Here is a 14,808-nt window from a genome sequence, read left to right on the forward strand (position 1 = left end):
CCATGTCACGGAAAGGAGACATCACGCGATGGATGGGAGTCGTTGTTCAGAACATATCTTATAGGGCCCATGCCATTACAATCGTTGTGTATTCGTATCCGTCACTTCGTATGCAATCGTCAAGTCCTCCAACGCCTCTTACTCCATGTCATGCTTGATGCAATTGAGGTGGACGCTCATCTACAATACTGTACCGAAGCCGAAGGTCGTCTTGATACTTCGCACGTAGTATTGGTCCCAGTTGGTCTTAGTGGGCTCCTCCTGACCAACTGGTACACCCTTCCACTCGACCCTCATAACCGTCACGGCATCAACATCGTTTTGATCAAACCATATCGACAGTGTCGAGTAGTGTCCCGCAGGCCATTGTGCAAGTCGCCATTTCTGGACGATGTGTGTGGGTTCTTGGAGCTCGGTGAACTCTCCACTCACGTTTCCGCCAAAGAGCTCAAAGGTACCGCCAGGCTTCGCACCTGTGAAGTTCCTCGGGGGTGCCCGTGTAAACGCAGCGATGCGCTGGGGGTCCGTGAAGGTCTGGTACAAGTTCGCCGCGTCGGTGCGGAACTCTGTGCTGTCGGTGATGGTGGTCACATTGACAACGGCACCAGAGCTGCTCTTTTGAGAGCCAGATGCCTCCGTCTGAGAGGTGGATTTGTTCACGCTTGAGCTCGAGTATACCTTTGGGGCCGAGAAGCCGCTACCAGGGTTCGCACCTGGCGCGTGTTGGATATCCTTTCCGTGTTCCGCCATGACCGCTGGCGCAAGCCCTGTGAAACTTGTTCGCAGTTGCGGTAGGATCTTGGATCGTACTAGGTCCTTTACGGATTGTTTGCTCGCTTCGTCGGAGTAGACGTCTACCTCAAACTGTGACGAGACATTAGTGACTGTGTACACTGGCGGGTGCGAAGAGATAAAGGACGGTGCCAGCGAAGGGAACATACGACATACTCGTCTTCCTCCGTGTCGTGAGCGACTTCCGGGACGGTAATGGTGCCGCTAGCCTCTTCGCCCTCTTTGTTCTTGCCTGCCGACTGAGTCAGCGCGACCAAGAAAGGCAGCTGAGAAAGGACGTACCTGAGTATTCGAGCTTCAGCTTCACGTCGAAGATGGTGATCACTTTGCCTTTGCGTTGGCTCACGTCTACGTCTCCATCCATGCTAACGACCTTGTCGATCTTGGCTGTGACGCCATCCTGCTCAGCCGATATTTGCGTGAGCTCCTTGTCAAGATACTCGCGCGTCCATCCTGACACATCCTTGTTGACCCAATGCCAGTTGTTCGGATTGTGGAGGACCATGGTGATGTTCGGCGGCGCGCTCGATCTCGATTCAATCTATGTCAAGAAGTTGTTAGCTTCGGCCTCTCATACTATGTAGAAAAACATGTGTAGTGGGATATTGTCAGAGGGCGACTCGTAAGTCTAAGCAGCTGATCCGCATATAAAGAGTACAAGTCTTCTCAGACTGGTGCCAGCTTGTGTCTCATCATTCAAGGATTGGTAAAGGGTGGTGAATACTTACAAATTGTAGCGCTCAAGCTGGAACGGATCTCTACAAGCGACAAATCAAGGCGCAGGTGCAGAATGTTGAAGGAGTCGAGGTGTTCATGCGAATTATGTAGAGGGGAGCTCGAGGCAGAAGTTTCTGGAACTGATACCACAAAGCGCGCTATGCCCGGGCCGACCGAAGCTCCGCTCGCGTTCCTTGGCCCGAGCTCTTTGCAGCAGCGGCAGCAACGTCGATGCATGCTGCTGGTCGCGACGCTTTCACCCACTCCAAGCGTCTTCACGAGAGGATGCACTCAACGGTTGCTAGGTAAACGGTTCGAGTTCGATAAGAAGCTGTCACATTCGACATCGAAGAAACTTTCGGGGCTTCACTAGCGGACAGGATACAAGTATTGGCCGGCAATCTCGAACTCACCCATTGCAACATGGCGTGGGATGTTGCCTAGGTGATCCAATCTCACTTCCTCTAGAATCGGGCCATTGGGATGTTCACCTGGACGACCGCTGAACGGGTGTCTTCACTGCCATCTGCACGCGGCATGTTGATCGCATTGAGTTTGAGACCAGGGTTTAGCGCACGGCCGGGAGAACGCGCTGGGGGTTCGCGCTGTGTTGCCATCGTCTAACGGCGAAGAAATTGATGTCATTTTCATCAGAGGATACCGAGGGTGGAGTATTTGAAACCCCTTAACCCCAAGGTAGAGAAGCGCACCTGCCTTCGTACCGTTTCGTCTCCTGCTAGTACCTGGTGTTGCTTGCAGCTAGAAAGTGCGACCGTGTATCTCGACGCGCAGAACCTTGCGACCACCTCTTCCAGGTTTCCCCTCCACACCGTTGCTTTCTTTTTCGCGGCATTCGCACGTCAGATTCTATAACACACTGGGCGCGTCCCTCATTTCCTTCATCGCGACCGTCTTTGCACGCACGCCAAGTACTACGCCGCCTGGGTGCATGCGCGACGCGTCTTATCAGCGACAAATCGCTTTCAACCCCTCCGGACCATCGGCGCGCACATATCATTCCTTCCCTAGCATCGCGAGCGGCACAGCAAAGGAATCTGCTGCTTTTAAAATCTCACTCGCTTCCGGTATGTATTCTCATGTTCCCTTTCCTCTCTGCCATGCCGAACCGTGCGGGAAGTTTTAAAGTTCTGTCACCTGTCATTAGCCGTGCGCGAGGCTGTGCGCGCGAACGAGCGTGCCATACAGACCACGGAGCATTCCAGCATTGGTGTCACGACAACGTCTGGGACAAATCGACCGGCAAGACATTTGAGACGACAAGACTGGTCCATGCACGATGGAAGCATTGCTCGATCTCTGCAATGGGACCAATAAGTCAAACATCTACGGCAATAAACATGTATTGTCTCAGACAGCGTTTGCTCATCGCATCATGTGCCGCGGCAGCCAAAGCTTTTTCTTGCACGGATATTTACCTATATAGCATGTGCAGAGCGTGCGACATCTGTCCTCCCGCACACATTGCTAACTCCTCGTTGCAGTAATAGTAGACCTCCACAGTCGCGATCGTAACGCCTTGAACCATCTGAGATGGTGGCGTCTGTTCTCCAACCAAGCACCTCTCGGGCCAACATGGTGAACCCGAAGAAAAGACCAGGTGAGTATCACATCTTAAGGTCCTATCCAAGACCGGCCACTGTGCAGACACTGACCACTACAGCTTCCGAGCAAGCACAGCCAGCCAAGTCAAAGGCAGTACGCCCATCCGCAAAACGGCGGGTAGAACGGAGAATAGCAGGATATCAAGAATATCTTAAGGGTAATACGAAGGACTTTGTTCGTCACGATCCAGCAACGGAAACGTTGCCCGATCTACTCGCCTACGATGATGAATTCTTGAAAGCCGAGAGGGCTTGCCTGGAGATTCCACAAGACTTTATTCTAGCTGTCAAGCCAGACAACGACCCGCAACTAGCCGCAAGTCTCAGACCCAAGCTCAACGAGGTGATGGACGAGTACCAAAGCGAACCCGAGCGTGTGGCAGTTGTCGGCAAGACTGGGCAGGGGAAGTCGAAACTGATAGATGCTATCTTGGGCATCGATGGGATTGCAAGATCGGTAAGCACGACTTCCTCAAGGCATCATGTCATCTAACTTCTTTAGGCGGCGTCCGGCGTGGCAACGACTCGTATTCCAATTGTATACTCGCCCCGTCGAGCGCACGTACAAATCCCCTACGAGGTAAGACTGGAGGTATCCGCCAAGACCGACTGTCGAGATTCAGTACAACAGCATCTTGCCAATCTTGCGGCGAACCTGAAAATGTGCGAAGGACAGGCCCTAGAGTTCGACGAACAAGGACAAGACAGTATCAATGCGCTTCAAAATCTGTTCAGCGACCTCCCCGAATTCGCATCGATCGAATCTATTTCATCCTTCCTAGGATTTGACTTGCCGTCCAAAGTCCCATCAGTAGCGAAGCAAAAGGATGCGTTCGACCAATGCGTCAAATGGGCTGAGGAACGACGCCAGAAGATCGTCAACATGTCCGCACAAGGTATCTACGCTACCAATATGACGGAGCTTCGGCAGGAACTCGCACAATTCAGCGACGACCAAACAAAGATGGACGACACGAAGCTTGGCTTCAACCCTTCGTCGTTCGTAGAGAGGATTGAGGTCTTTGGTGACTTTCGGATTCGCTACTCAATCGGCGACTGCCCTGGACTACAGGACATCAACAAGGCAAGCTTGTGCCCTTCCCAGGTTGACATCGCTCAAGCTAACCGTATGTTGATAGGACCGTGAAACAAAAGCGAACCGATATCTCCAGGACTGCAAAGTAGTCGTAGTCGCCGAAGAAATCACGCGAGCTGGCGACAGCGCGTTTCTTGACCACTTAATTAAGGACCGTACTACAAGGAGACCCGATCAACGCATCATCATCGTCTTGACAAAGGGAGAGTCCAATCTGGACCCTTCGAATCGCAAAGATGCATTATTCAACCAACATGAGATAGCTGATCTCGACTGGCTAGCCGAACGTAAAGTAGAAACTCGGAGAAAGAAAGACAGCTACGCGCCAACAGACTATGCGCAAAGAGACCACTGCGCCCGCGAGATCGCTTTTATCACCCTCGAAGAACACGAAATATGTGCCCGAGAACGAGGTCGTCGCATCAGCGACAGGTTGAGGAAAAGATTCGCAAAGTACCAGAACGAAAATTTGACAGTTATGACGACTTCGGCCATAGACTACATGCAGCATGTCGAGGGTTACCACCAGTATACCGACGAACATCTGCCGCTGTCCGTTGAGTCCACCGGAATCCCCACTTTATGCAAGGAACTCGTCGCTATCGCCAATGAACGGCTGCAGAAAGATCTTCTTCGCTTTTACAGGCGAACACTACCCGAGCTCTTCAGCTTCATCGAGCTCGCTTGCAGCACGACTTCCACCCCGGTGCAGTCAGGGCCCAGGTTCAACTTTGAAGATTACGCATCCGGATTCTTGAAGCAGCTCGAAGTCTTCCTCGACGCCGTCAAAACACAACTCATCGATCCGATGATTGAGACCATGAGAAAAGCAGTCGGCGATTGGAAGAACGAAGCTCGTGACCACCTCAATCGTTGGCGCAAGTTGCACGGTAACGCCGTACGAACCTACTTGATGAAACTAGGCAACCACCGAACAAGGGGACAACCGGAGTGCAGTTGGAACATTCTGCTTCTGCGTACTGTGCAAGAGACGCTCGACCCACTGTTTAAGGATCTCATAGCGGAAGTATCCTCCAGGCTGGGTAGCCTTGCATACCAACTAGAAGGAGACGTTGACAATTTCCTGGAGGCCCTTCTCGGTGCCGCTGAGCAACTCGACAGCAACACTTTCGGGGCGAACCTCGACGACAAGAAACCGCAGCTCTACAACATGTTCAATGCTGTCGGCAGAGACCTGCTGAAATTCATTCGGCTATTCCGAGGACGTCTTACTGAAGACGGCAACGGTGACTTCTTCCCCCAACAAATGAAGAAGGTCTATGGTGACACATTGGAGGCAAAACCGATGGCCCGAAAGACTATGAAAGAGGTGCAGATGCAGACACTGGAAGCGTGCATGTGCGGAAAGAAGAGTCCCTACGACATCCTCGTCAAAAGATTTGACACCGCCTGGAAAGCCAAGCAAGTGGCGTTGATGGAGATGGGCAGACAAGCTATTGCGTTCCACATAGCAGAGATCAAGGCGTCGTACAAGCAACTCAGCACTCCTGAGCTGCAGGATGATGCCGTGACACTGCTGCGCGCTGAGCTGGAGCGCAAGGTTGGCGTGGCGAGGGAACAGTGCAAGGGACCTATTCTGACTTCTCTTCTGGAATGCGGGCTTGATCCGAACTTGAAGAAAGTGAAGAAGGAGAAGAAGGTGAAGAGAGAGAAGAAGGTCGCGAAGGTGGAGAAGTAGGCAAATGGAGTGTGGAAATGGTAGTGAGATCGGGTGTATACCCAGGGTTTGCTTTCATGCGTCCGTTCAGTTCAGGTATGATACCCACGATGGGCGGTAGGCCCGCGAAAATGGAGTCTGGTTTTGTTGTGCGATAGTTTTGCGATGTATGTATGTCTATGTAGGCTTTCGAATACGAGCTCGCCACATTATGAGAGATATCGTTGGTTGATTAGACTGTCGCATACCTCCTGCAGGGATCAACGGAAGGATGTCTTCCAGAAGTCTACATCACCTTTGAAACCTTGCTGACTTTTATTTTTGTATCAATGTAGACTGCAACGCACCTATTCGATTTCTTGTTTGCGTGCTTTACCGAGATGACTGGTGTACTCACAGGACATGTAACCAGCAACATTGGTTTCCATCAATGCCACATGGTGTGTACATAACCGCTATGCCGAACATCCAGAACAACGCCTTCAAACAAAACCGCTATAGTAACACGCACAAGATCCCGTACCCTGTCGTGCCGCGCCGCTCCACTCACTCGATGCTCGCTCCTGTACAATGTAGACCACAAGTCAAGGACTATCCTGGTTTTGAGAGGTATCTCAAGATCACAGCCCTAGGCCTGCACGCCGAGCACCGGAAGGGATGCAAAGCCAACTACGTTCGTTTCTGGAAGCACCACGGCGACGAGCAGAAGTTGAGGCAGTATGTCGACGCTGACTGGGCTTAAAAGCGAGTACACAGCCCTCTCGCTTTCCTGCTTCGGCCTGCTTTCGACCCTGCTGTCTATAAGACGGCTGCTCTACCTCACTGCGGTCTTTAGCAAGACGGATGAGTAGATACACTTCATAAACCCAATGATAATTCTCTCCTGTTATGACCCTTGACTCTTGTTAGTGGTGATTTAGATACCTAGGTACTATCGATTCGTATGTGCATCTGTCTAGTTGAGTCAATTGCCGTGCAGATAGGCTATTATGATGTTTGGTTCGCATGAAATAGCGATACCAAGCTGCCTGGACCCAATAACATTTATGTGATGACAGGTCTTGGGGCGGATTAAAGCTTCTAGGCTTCGTGACAAGCTCGGCGTGGTCGTGAAGGCTATGGGCGTTGACCGGGGTCAAAAGTCATAATAGCCCTTACGCTAGCTGCAAGAGCACCATCGTATGAAAAGCTTATTAAGACAGATTGAGGAACACGTTACATTGTAGCTGGGCTGCATTGTCTACTATATCTTACACCTATCCAGAGAAGTCGGCTGTGTGCTAGGCGGCTTCGGCGAACAAGACACACCGGCTGACGCTTATTATCTGTATCACCAACTCTTCTACATGCGGCAGGAGCTGCACTTCTGTTAAACCAGCCTTGCGCCCTAGCCCCTGGTGCTCGGTTGCTGCGAAGGCGTGCGCCCAATCCGTTCGCGTGATGTCCACGGCTGTGTACGAGTAGCTCCCGAACCCCCTCTCCCTCACATTGAGGCGGTAGTCGTTCTCCATGTCGAAGTGCGTGACCTGCTCGATGCAGGACCCAATGACTGTGTAGCTGGTAGGCAGTAACTGCTTATCGAATCGGAGATTGTGCGTAGTACCACCGGAGTACTTGAGGCACCCGTTGCCTATGACCTCTTTCGAAAACCTAAAAACCCTTCTAAAGACTTCTTTATGACTAATTCATGAGTATTTCGTTCATACGGAAACATATGAATGATCAAATGATCATTATGAGGCACCCGTTTGTCTTTCTCTTTCTTGCGGATATAACCGGAGTGCCGGGTGCCAATGTCCCAGGCTCTTCCACTATTTACATGTAAGTATAGATACAAAACAGGGATGCAACGAGGGTACCTACGCTGAAAGCTCGGCGATGAGCGGGGAGTCTACACAGATGTTTCAGTGTTCTGAGAATCTTTTGAAACCATATGAAGTGTTCCAGGGCCCACCTATACCTATAAGAACACAATGTCCTGCTGCTATGTATGCGGCAAAAGCGATCTCTTTCGAGGCTACAAGATCATACCCAGGTATATAAGGGCAAGTCGCTGGCGAGGGAGTGGAGGGAGTTTGCGAGGGTCAACATTGTTACCCTATCTCTCGCACCACTCCACCCTCTTCAAGCTATGCCTAACGCGCGATACTCCAATATATATATCGAAAAGATAGAGCCCGAAGTCTTCGACAGATTCCCAGAACACTGTGAAGTACCCCCGGGTCCTCCATTACCTGCTAAAACAGAACTTTGGTATGCGATGTATGCGGCAAAGTCGATTTCTTGAAAGGCGATACAAGCTTACCCAGATATATATCGACTAAGCCTGGAGGTTCTCACGGATTCCTGGGGTGCTGGGCAAATTCCTAGAAGTCTATGAAGTGCTCCCGGTCCCCTCGAGACCTGTTAGATCTAAAGTTCACAAAGCTATATATGCGGCAAAGCGGATCACGGATTCCCGATCTGGAGCGTCATGGGTGGAAGTCACCCGCATACTGTCGCTCGCGATTCCGGTGCCCGTCTCGCATACGACGACCCCGCTGATCGTCTCGGCATCAGAGTCAGCGGCATTCGAAATGGCGACGAGCTGGAGGGAAGGTCCTGGTTGACGATGTATGGAAATGCCGATAAATCTATCCCACGACTCAGCCGGCTCGTCGACTGGCTTGACGGCTTGGATACGGAAGAATTGCGATCACGTCGCCGGTATCTCGCCAACAAGCGTATCGGCCGGCGACGATGTGGCTACACTCGCCAATCACTGGATGCTGGAGTGAAGTGGTAGGAACCCCAAACCCGGGACTAGGCCGTGAGAAACACATTCGAGGCGTTTGGCTGATATGCATGGAACTGGGCCAGTATCTTTGAGATGCCGCCGACAAGAGACAGGAGCAATCTAGACCCTACCAGAACTAAAATAGAGGACGTACAAGAATGATTGTAGGCAGGGATCGTCGCAAACGAGTTCTACGCCGGGCGACTACATCAACGCTGCATATGTCTAAAGGGAAGGATTACGATGTATGTAGTTGCTAGGACTATGCGAACAGCAGCACAGGAAGTATCCTAGGTTTGACTCTAAGCGTGCTTTGACGCCAGGTTCGGTAGTCCGCATTAACGAGACCTCGAAAGAGGTGTTGCGGTGTTGACTGCCGCTGGTACGGGGAGGGGAGCAATCCAAATCCTGTGCGAGCCCGTTGAGCGCTGCGGCATCTCTCTCAAGAAACGTGATGTGCAAGGCGGGTAGCTTTTCCATTGATTGCTTCCCTTTATGGGTATTTCTAAGGAAGAGGAGTTTTGAGTCGACGCCGATAACATGATAGTGCGACTTCGCTATATCGTTGAAGAGGAGCGCAAGATGTTTGGAACGAAGGCGCTATACCCGCGAGCCTGCACTGAGTGCCCGGTTTCCAAGGTTCTATTCGCATATCTTGTCGCGAAAAGATTAGTCCAGACGCCTACATCAGCGCCGCGACAACCCAAAAGGCGGCAATACTGGGATGGTAGCTGCCAGGGCGTGGTCTGCGACAAGGCTGAGTCGACACAGTCAGAGTACAGTGCGAGCCCGCCGCCTCTGCCAGCCTGCCGCGCAGCGGCGCCCCCCATCTACAGAGAAGATTAGCATGGCCCCTGCACTAAGGATGACACGCTCAATCAAAGAGAAGCTACCGTTTTTTTGCTCTTGATCTGGCGCCGGAGTAGATAGGATAGGTTGAAGAGATTTGCAATGCAATATCTGTGTTTGCGAAGAAAGCAAAATGTGAAGTGCAGAGGAAATGGTGTTTTGATCATTATTGTGCGGGAAGAAAGGTCGCTGGACCCTTGCGCAGCAAAAAGAGGGCAAAAAGAAGAGCTGGGCTCGACTCGAACCCGGGTCTCCACGCACCGATTTGGCGGAGGAGTCAGATCAAAGAGCAAAAAAATGGTAGCTTCTCTTTGATTGAGCGTGTCATCCTTAGTGCAGGGGCCATGCTAATCTTCTCTGTATCGTTTCAAATTGACCAAATGCCCGAAGGCGAAGGTTAGACAAATAGATCTGTATATATAATGCAGCGTTTGACGTTGCGCGCTGGGACGCGTGAAAAGCTGGATCTGGGCCGGTGGCGGTCGGGAACACCAAAACTTGGAAGTGGACCACGCTCGAACCACCAAAGCTTCGGAATGGCATCGAGTGACCTGTGCGTGTCGAGAAGCTGCATAATGGCTATCATAGGCGGGCAAAGCCCGCCGTGATAGCCATAGCTGCTATTTCGACTATTCGCTGTCGCTATGTCTTAACAGCCCATAGGACACCCAGGATACATTCACCATCTCTTTCTTCTGTCAATACAAGGTATGCAGATTGATGTATACGCCTGGCGGCAACGACTTGTCCCTATGCGGATGCACTTGCCAGCTGCGTAGTTGTCTTGCTGGTAGGATCAGCACATGAATCGAGCGCGTTATACTTGGACCTGTCGCATATTCTTCCAGTAATCTTCGATATCGTAGAATTCGCTGGTGCTGTTCGCGATGTCCTTCACTAGTTGTTGAACTTGGTTATCAGCTGTCTGCCTCATTTGGAAGTACTTAGGGAGTGACACCTGAAGCCTCTCAGTGCACGACATGCACGGAAAGCAATCTGCTGTCTTGAAATGAGATGAAAGTCAGTTTGGAGGCGCGCAGTGATGCGACAGTATGACGGAGAGAGGATACAAGTGTGTGAGAAAGCCAGGCAAGTGGTATTGACTGTGATGTTTACCCCTCCACCCCACTTGCGCTTCGCGAAATTGCGCGTTAGGAAGTAGCGCTTCAATATGGTCGTCGCGGTCGCGCCTTCCAAATCTCGACTCAACTGCACATCTATCTGAGGAAGCAATGCACATGCCAGAAATAAGCATGGGCGCTAACGCATATCCTGCAGCTATATGTGAGGCTCTGCAATAACAGCCTCACGACATGATGATTGCTTTCAAATTACCCTTTCAGTGCAACGCGACTCAGATAACGGAATGGCATATCAGTATGTATGCGTAGGGCACATGGTGAATATGGAACAATACCGCGCAAATCCAAAGGGCCTGTCCCCAAGATGAAGCGCTCACATTTCAAACAACATTGAGATATTCAGAGAGGAGACAAGGGTATCATTACTATACTATTCCTCCAACAAGTCCATCACCAACTGCGGGATAACCTGCACACCTTCACCCTGTATTGCACTAATCGGCACAGTCTGCACGTTGCGCCGCCACGCATGCTTGCGGTTGCTAGGATGGGGTTGCGCGCCCTTGCTCACCTCCTCCAGATACGCGCGAAGAGCCTCAAAGTTGGCCTGCGTATCCGGCAAATCGGCCTTTGTCGCGACAACGAACCAGGGCTTCGACGATATCGGGGTTGTGCTCAGGAAGGGAAGAGGCTTCGGCGAAGGATCCAGATGCGGCGAGTCGAGGAGGTCGGATGCGTCGCTCGGTGGTGCTTTGCCAGCGGGCGTGTAGGTGACCATCCTGCGCTCTGTCTCGGCGTTGAGTTCCTTTCCGCGTAGTGTCTCGTACTCGGATACTTCGCGCCAGAGTAGCTTGAGTGCTGCGACGGCATCACCGGCGGAGAGGTCGATGACGAAGGCGAGGACTGCGGCGCGCTCAATGTGTCGCAGGAAGCCTAGTCCGAGCCCTTTGTCTAGATGCGCATCTTCGATCAGACCCGGCACATCGGCAATGGTAAAGTTCTCTCGCAGCTCTCCATTTGGTCTGCGTGACCTGACGAGTGGCCGCCCCTTGTGGTCGTCCAGAACAACGGTGCCAACATTCGGCTGGAGGGTTGTAAAGGCCCAGTTGCCGACTCGCGCACGGCTGTTGCTCAAAGCCCGAAGGAGCGTACTCTTTCCAGCGTTGGGCAGCCCTACCAGTCCCAGATCCGCGAGAATCTTCAATTCTAGTTGTAGTGATATCTTCAGGCCTTCGTCTCCGCGCGTAGCCATCTTCGGCCTGTTGTTGAACGGCGTCATGAAGTGCGGGTTGCCCAAGCCGCCCATCGCTCCGGCTGCGATCAGCATAGGCGTCTCCATGTGCTTGTCCAAGTCCAGCCACATGGGCGCTTCCGGCTCGAGGGCTGCTAGATGCGATCTTCGTGGTGGAGGGAGCTTGGGAAACTTGATCCGGCTCAGTTCGGAGGGTATAGTGCCGGGGTAAACCAGCCATCGGTCTCTCCTGTAGCTGGGTTGTCCCTCCTCCAACTCCTCCGCTTCTTCATCCTGCTCCATCTTCCAGTGCTCCTCCTCCATGATTGCCACCGGGTCATGTCTTTGTAGCTCGCGCACGATAGTCCCCACAGGCACCGTGATCAAGACGTCGGTCCCCCGCTCGCCACCTTTAACCTTGCCCTGTCCATTGCGCCCTCTGCCCGCCTTGATCTGTCGCCGTCTCGCAAGCTTATGTAACGACGTCTCGCCGCGGACTGCTTGGATGTAGACGTTGCCTCCACTGCCACCGTCGCCGCCATTTGCAGGCCCTTCTTCAATGTATTTTTCGCGCAGGAACGACACGCAGCCGTGGCCGCCGCCACCAGCTTCAACGGTGAGAATGCATCGGTCGGCGAAAGGCGTGAGGGAATAGTCGTCCGCTGTGGGATCTAATCGCGAGGACTGCGCGTTCGGGTTCGCATCGGACTGCTCAGCAGACGTGGAGTTGCATCTGAGCTGTAGCGGGAATCGTTTGCGTAGTGGACATCTGCGCGCTGCCGAGGCAAGTGGCACGTGGAGGAAGGCGGGATACAGAAACGGCGTAAGCGTACCGCTGAGACTGTACGGACGAGCGAACGACATGCGTTGATTGCGAAAGTGGCGTCGTTAGGAAGATATGTTCAATCCTGTATATTTCAATCGTCAATATCACATCGCGGGACTAGCGAATGGCGGCCCCAGTTCCGATACATGATCTACAACGCTTGTCCAGGCTAGTCCTACATGCCTCGGCACCCAGCAAACCTCAAGAGTACATATGACTTCTTGGACATTTACTGCTGCCTTCGACAGGCGTTCAATCGTTTGCCTATCTTTTGCCCTGTCTTGGAAGCCCCCAACCTTCGTATCAGTACCTGCATAGTACCTGCCTCGACCCCATCAGCCCCCATTTTCAATAAACCCTTTCGCCCCATCTACCAGCCCCATCATGATCCGATGTGCCTTGCTCACACTGGCAGCCGTGCTTCTCAGAGTCGCCAAACCCGAGTACTTCAGACTTGGTGGGAAACTCGGTCTCTCCAGCAGTCAGCTTGTAACCCTCCATTACTACCTCAAGTGGGCGTTGCCGATATGGGCCCTTGTAGACTTCAACTCGGTGCTCAATCGCTTTGCCGAAAGGCGATGGATCTGGAGGACCGATAAGTCTATTTGGGATTGGAAGAACGAAGTCGCTGTAGTCACGGGTGGTTCGGCGGGCATCGGAGGCTGTGTGGTCAAGAAGCTCACCTCTCATGGCATCAAGGTTGCGGTTCTGGACGTTAGCCCCCTGTCAGAAATCTTTACCAAAGGTACGTTGCGGCACACAATCGCCGTGTTTCAAGCTAATGATCTTAGATGAGCTTGCCCTCGTACGATACTACAAATGTGACATTACATCGCGAGACAACATCCATCAGGCGGCGGAAGCCATACGTTCCGACTTGGGCTCACCATCAATACTAATCAACAATGCTGGCATCGGTAACGCGTGGACCATCAAAGACATTCCCCAAGTCAACCTCAACAGAATGTTCGACATCAATCTTCTGAGTCACTGGAGTACCGTCCAAGAGTTTCTGCCAGACATGCTTGCTAAGAAGAAAGGCCACATCATGGGCGTCGCAAGTCTTGCTTCTTTCGTTGCTCTCGCAGGTGCCGTGGATTACAGTGCCACCAAGGCGGCGCTTCTAGCTTTCCATGAAGGCCTCACACAAGAAATTAAGCATCGCTACAAGTGTCCAACGATCCAGACCTCCATGGTCCATCCCAACTGGACCAAGTCAGCAATCACTTCACACGAGGCGCTCGCGGCGGGGCTGAAAAGCGTGCGCGCAAACATCCTGGAGCCAGAAGACGTAGCCGAGGCCATGGTGAACCAGATAGTCTCAGTCAAGAGTGGGCAACTGATTCTTGGCCCAGCGATTACTCCCATAATCCGAGCACTGCCTCTTTGGATCGGGGAGCTCATTCGCGATAGCCAAGCCAAGGTCGTCACCGGTGATGGCTCCACCGGCGCGTGAACGATTCCTTCGACACGGTGATGACAGGGAAGAGCGGCAGTTCCTACGGGCGGTACGGAGCGTACCCGTTCCAACCGCCTGGGGCCAGCAGCGTCAGTGAGAACTGCATGTTCCAACCAGCAACGCCCCGCCGCAATCTCGAGAGGTTCGTTGGAATTTTACCGCGAAGCCGAATCAGCGGCACAGACGCCGTTGAGGTGGCAGAGGTTGGAAAGGGCTGCGCCACGTCAATATTCGGGGTCGGCAGTCAGCAGCGCTTCTTCTGTCAGTTTAGCGAAGTCAATAGAAGGTATTTTGCGCAGCACATCATGGGTAATGCAACCAAAATGCCCACTTCTGACAACTGTTATAAACGATCGGGCGGCTGATGCACAATATGCGAACGATCGAGCGCCACAGCCGGAATCCTGAGCTAATCATAGCTGATGCAGTGAGTATTCTCGGGGTTGTAGGCAAGGTGTGTGGACTCAGCCCCAGTTCCTACAGCACCCATGCAAGGTACATTTCGCGCCTAACCCAACTCGGTCCGAACAAAGTGCAACCGTACGAAGGACCACGGCCTTGGGCACGAGGCGCGGAATTCAATAGTTATATGTTGCCTCTTTGTTGTCTGTTTCATCATCTCCGGGTATCTGCCGTGCTGCCTCCGCCTCGTTGTTGTTACTCTGCTTTGCTTTCCTCTA

The 14,808-nt window shown here is 52.5% G+C and overlaps 5 protein-coding genes across 5 annotated transcripts; 3 read left to right on the plus strand and 2 right to left on the minus strand.

Moving 5' to 3' along the window:
• Window positions 1-180: 180 nt before the first annotated feature.
• Window positions 181-1,297, minus strand: J4E79_007207 (uncharacterized protein; the record flags this gene model as incomplete). The annotated part of the gene is made up of 3 exons (XM_049356074.1): window positions 181-864; window positions 942-1,024; window positions 1,075-1,297. The coding sequence occupies 3 exons, from the start codon at window positions 1,295-1,297 to the stop codon at window positions 181-183; spliced, it is 990 nt and encodes a 329-aa protein (XP_049209528.1).
• A 1,805-nt stretch (window positions 1,298-3,102) lies between these two features.
• Window positions 3,103-5,926, plus strand: J4E79_007208 (uncharacterized protein; the record flags this gene model as incomplete). The annotated part of the gene is made up of 4 exons (XM_049356075.1): window positions 3,103-3,127; window positions 3,191-3,588; window positions 3,763-4,258; window positions 4,323-5,926. The coding sequence occupies 4 exons, from the start codon at window positions 3,103-3,105 to the stop codon at window positions 5,924-5,926; spliced, it is 2,523 nt and encodes an 840-aa protein (XP_049209529.1).
• Window positions 5,927-6,362: 436 nt separating this feature from the next.
• J4E79_007209 (uncharacterized protein) lies at window positions 6,363-6,740 on the plus strand (the record flags this gene model as incomplete). The annotated part of the gene is made up of 2 exons (XM_049356076.1): window positions 6,363-6,622; window positions 6,662-6,740. 2 exons carry the CDS (start codon window positions 6,363-6,365, stop codon window positions 6,738-6,740), a joined length of 339 nt encoding a protein of 112 aa, XP_049209530.1.
• Window positions 6,741-11,042: 4,302 nt separating this feature from the next.
• Window positions 11,043-12,707, minus strand: J4E79_007210 (uncharacterized protein; the record flags this gene model as incomplete). Its single annotated transcript, XM_049356077.1, has 1 exon — window positions 11,043-12,707. One exon carries the CDS (start codon window positions 12,705-12,707, stop codon window positions 11,043-11,045), a length of 1,665 nt encoding a protein of 554 aa, XP_049209531.1.
• A 346-nt stretch (window positions 12,708-13,053) lies between these two features.
• Window positions 13,054-14,125, plus strand: J4E79_007211 (uncharacterized protein; the record flags this gene model as incomplete). The annotated part of the gene is made up of 2 exons (XM_049356078.1): window positions 13,054-13,414; window positions 13,461-14,125. The coding sequence occupies 2 exons, from the start codon at window positions 13,054-13,056 to the stop codon at window positions 14,123-14,125; spliced, it is 1,026 nt and encodes a 341-aa protein (XP_049209532.1).
• Window positions 14,126-14,808: the final 683 nt, after the last annotated feature.

Source organism: Alternaria viburni (genome assembly GCF_023758015.1).
Source record: "Alternaria viburni strain BMP 2772 chromosome Unknown scaffold_15, whole genome shotgun sequence".
Classification (NCBI taxonomy): Eukaryota; Fungi; Ascomycota; class Dothideomycetes; order Pleosporales; family Pleosporaceae; genus Alternaria; species Alternaria viburni.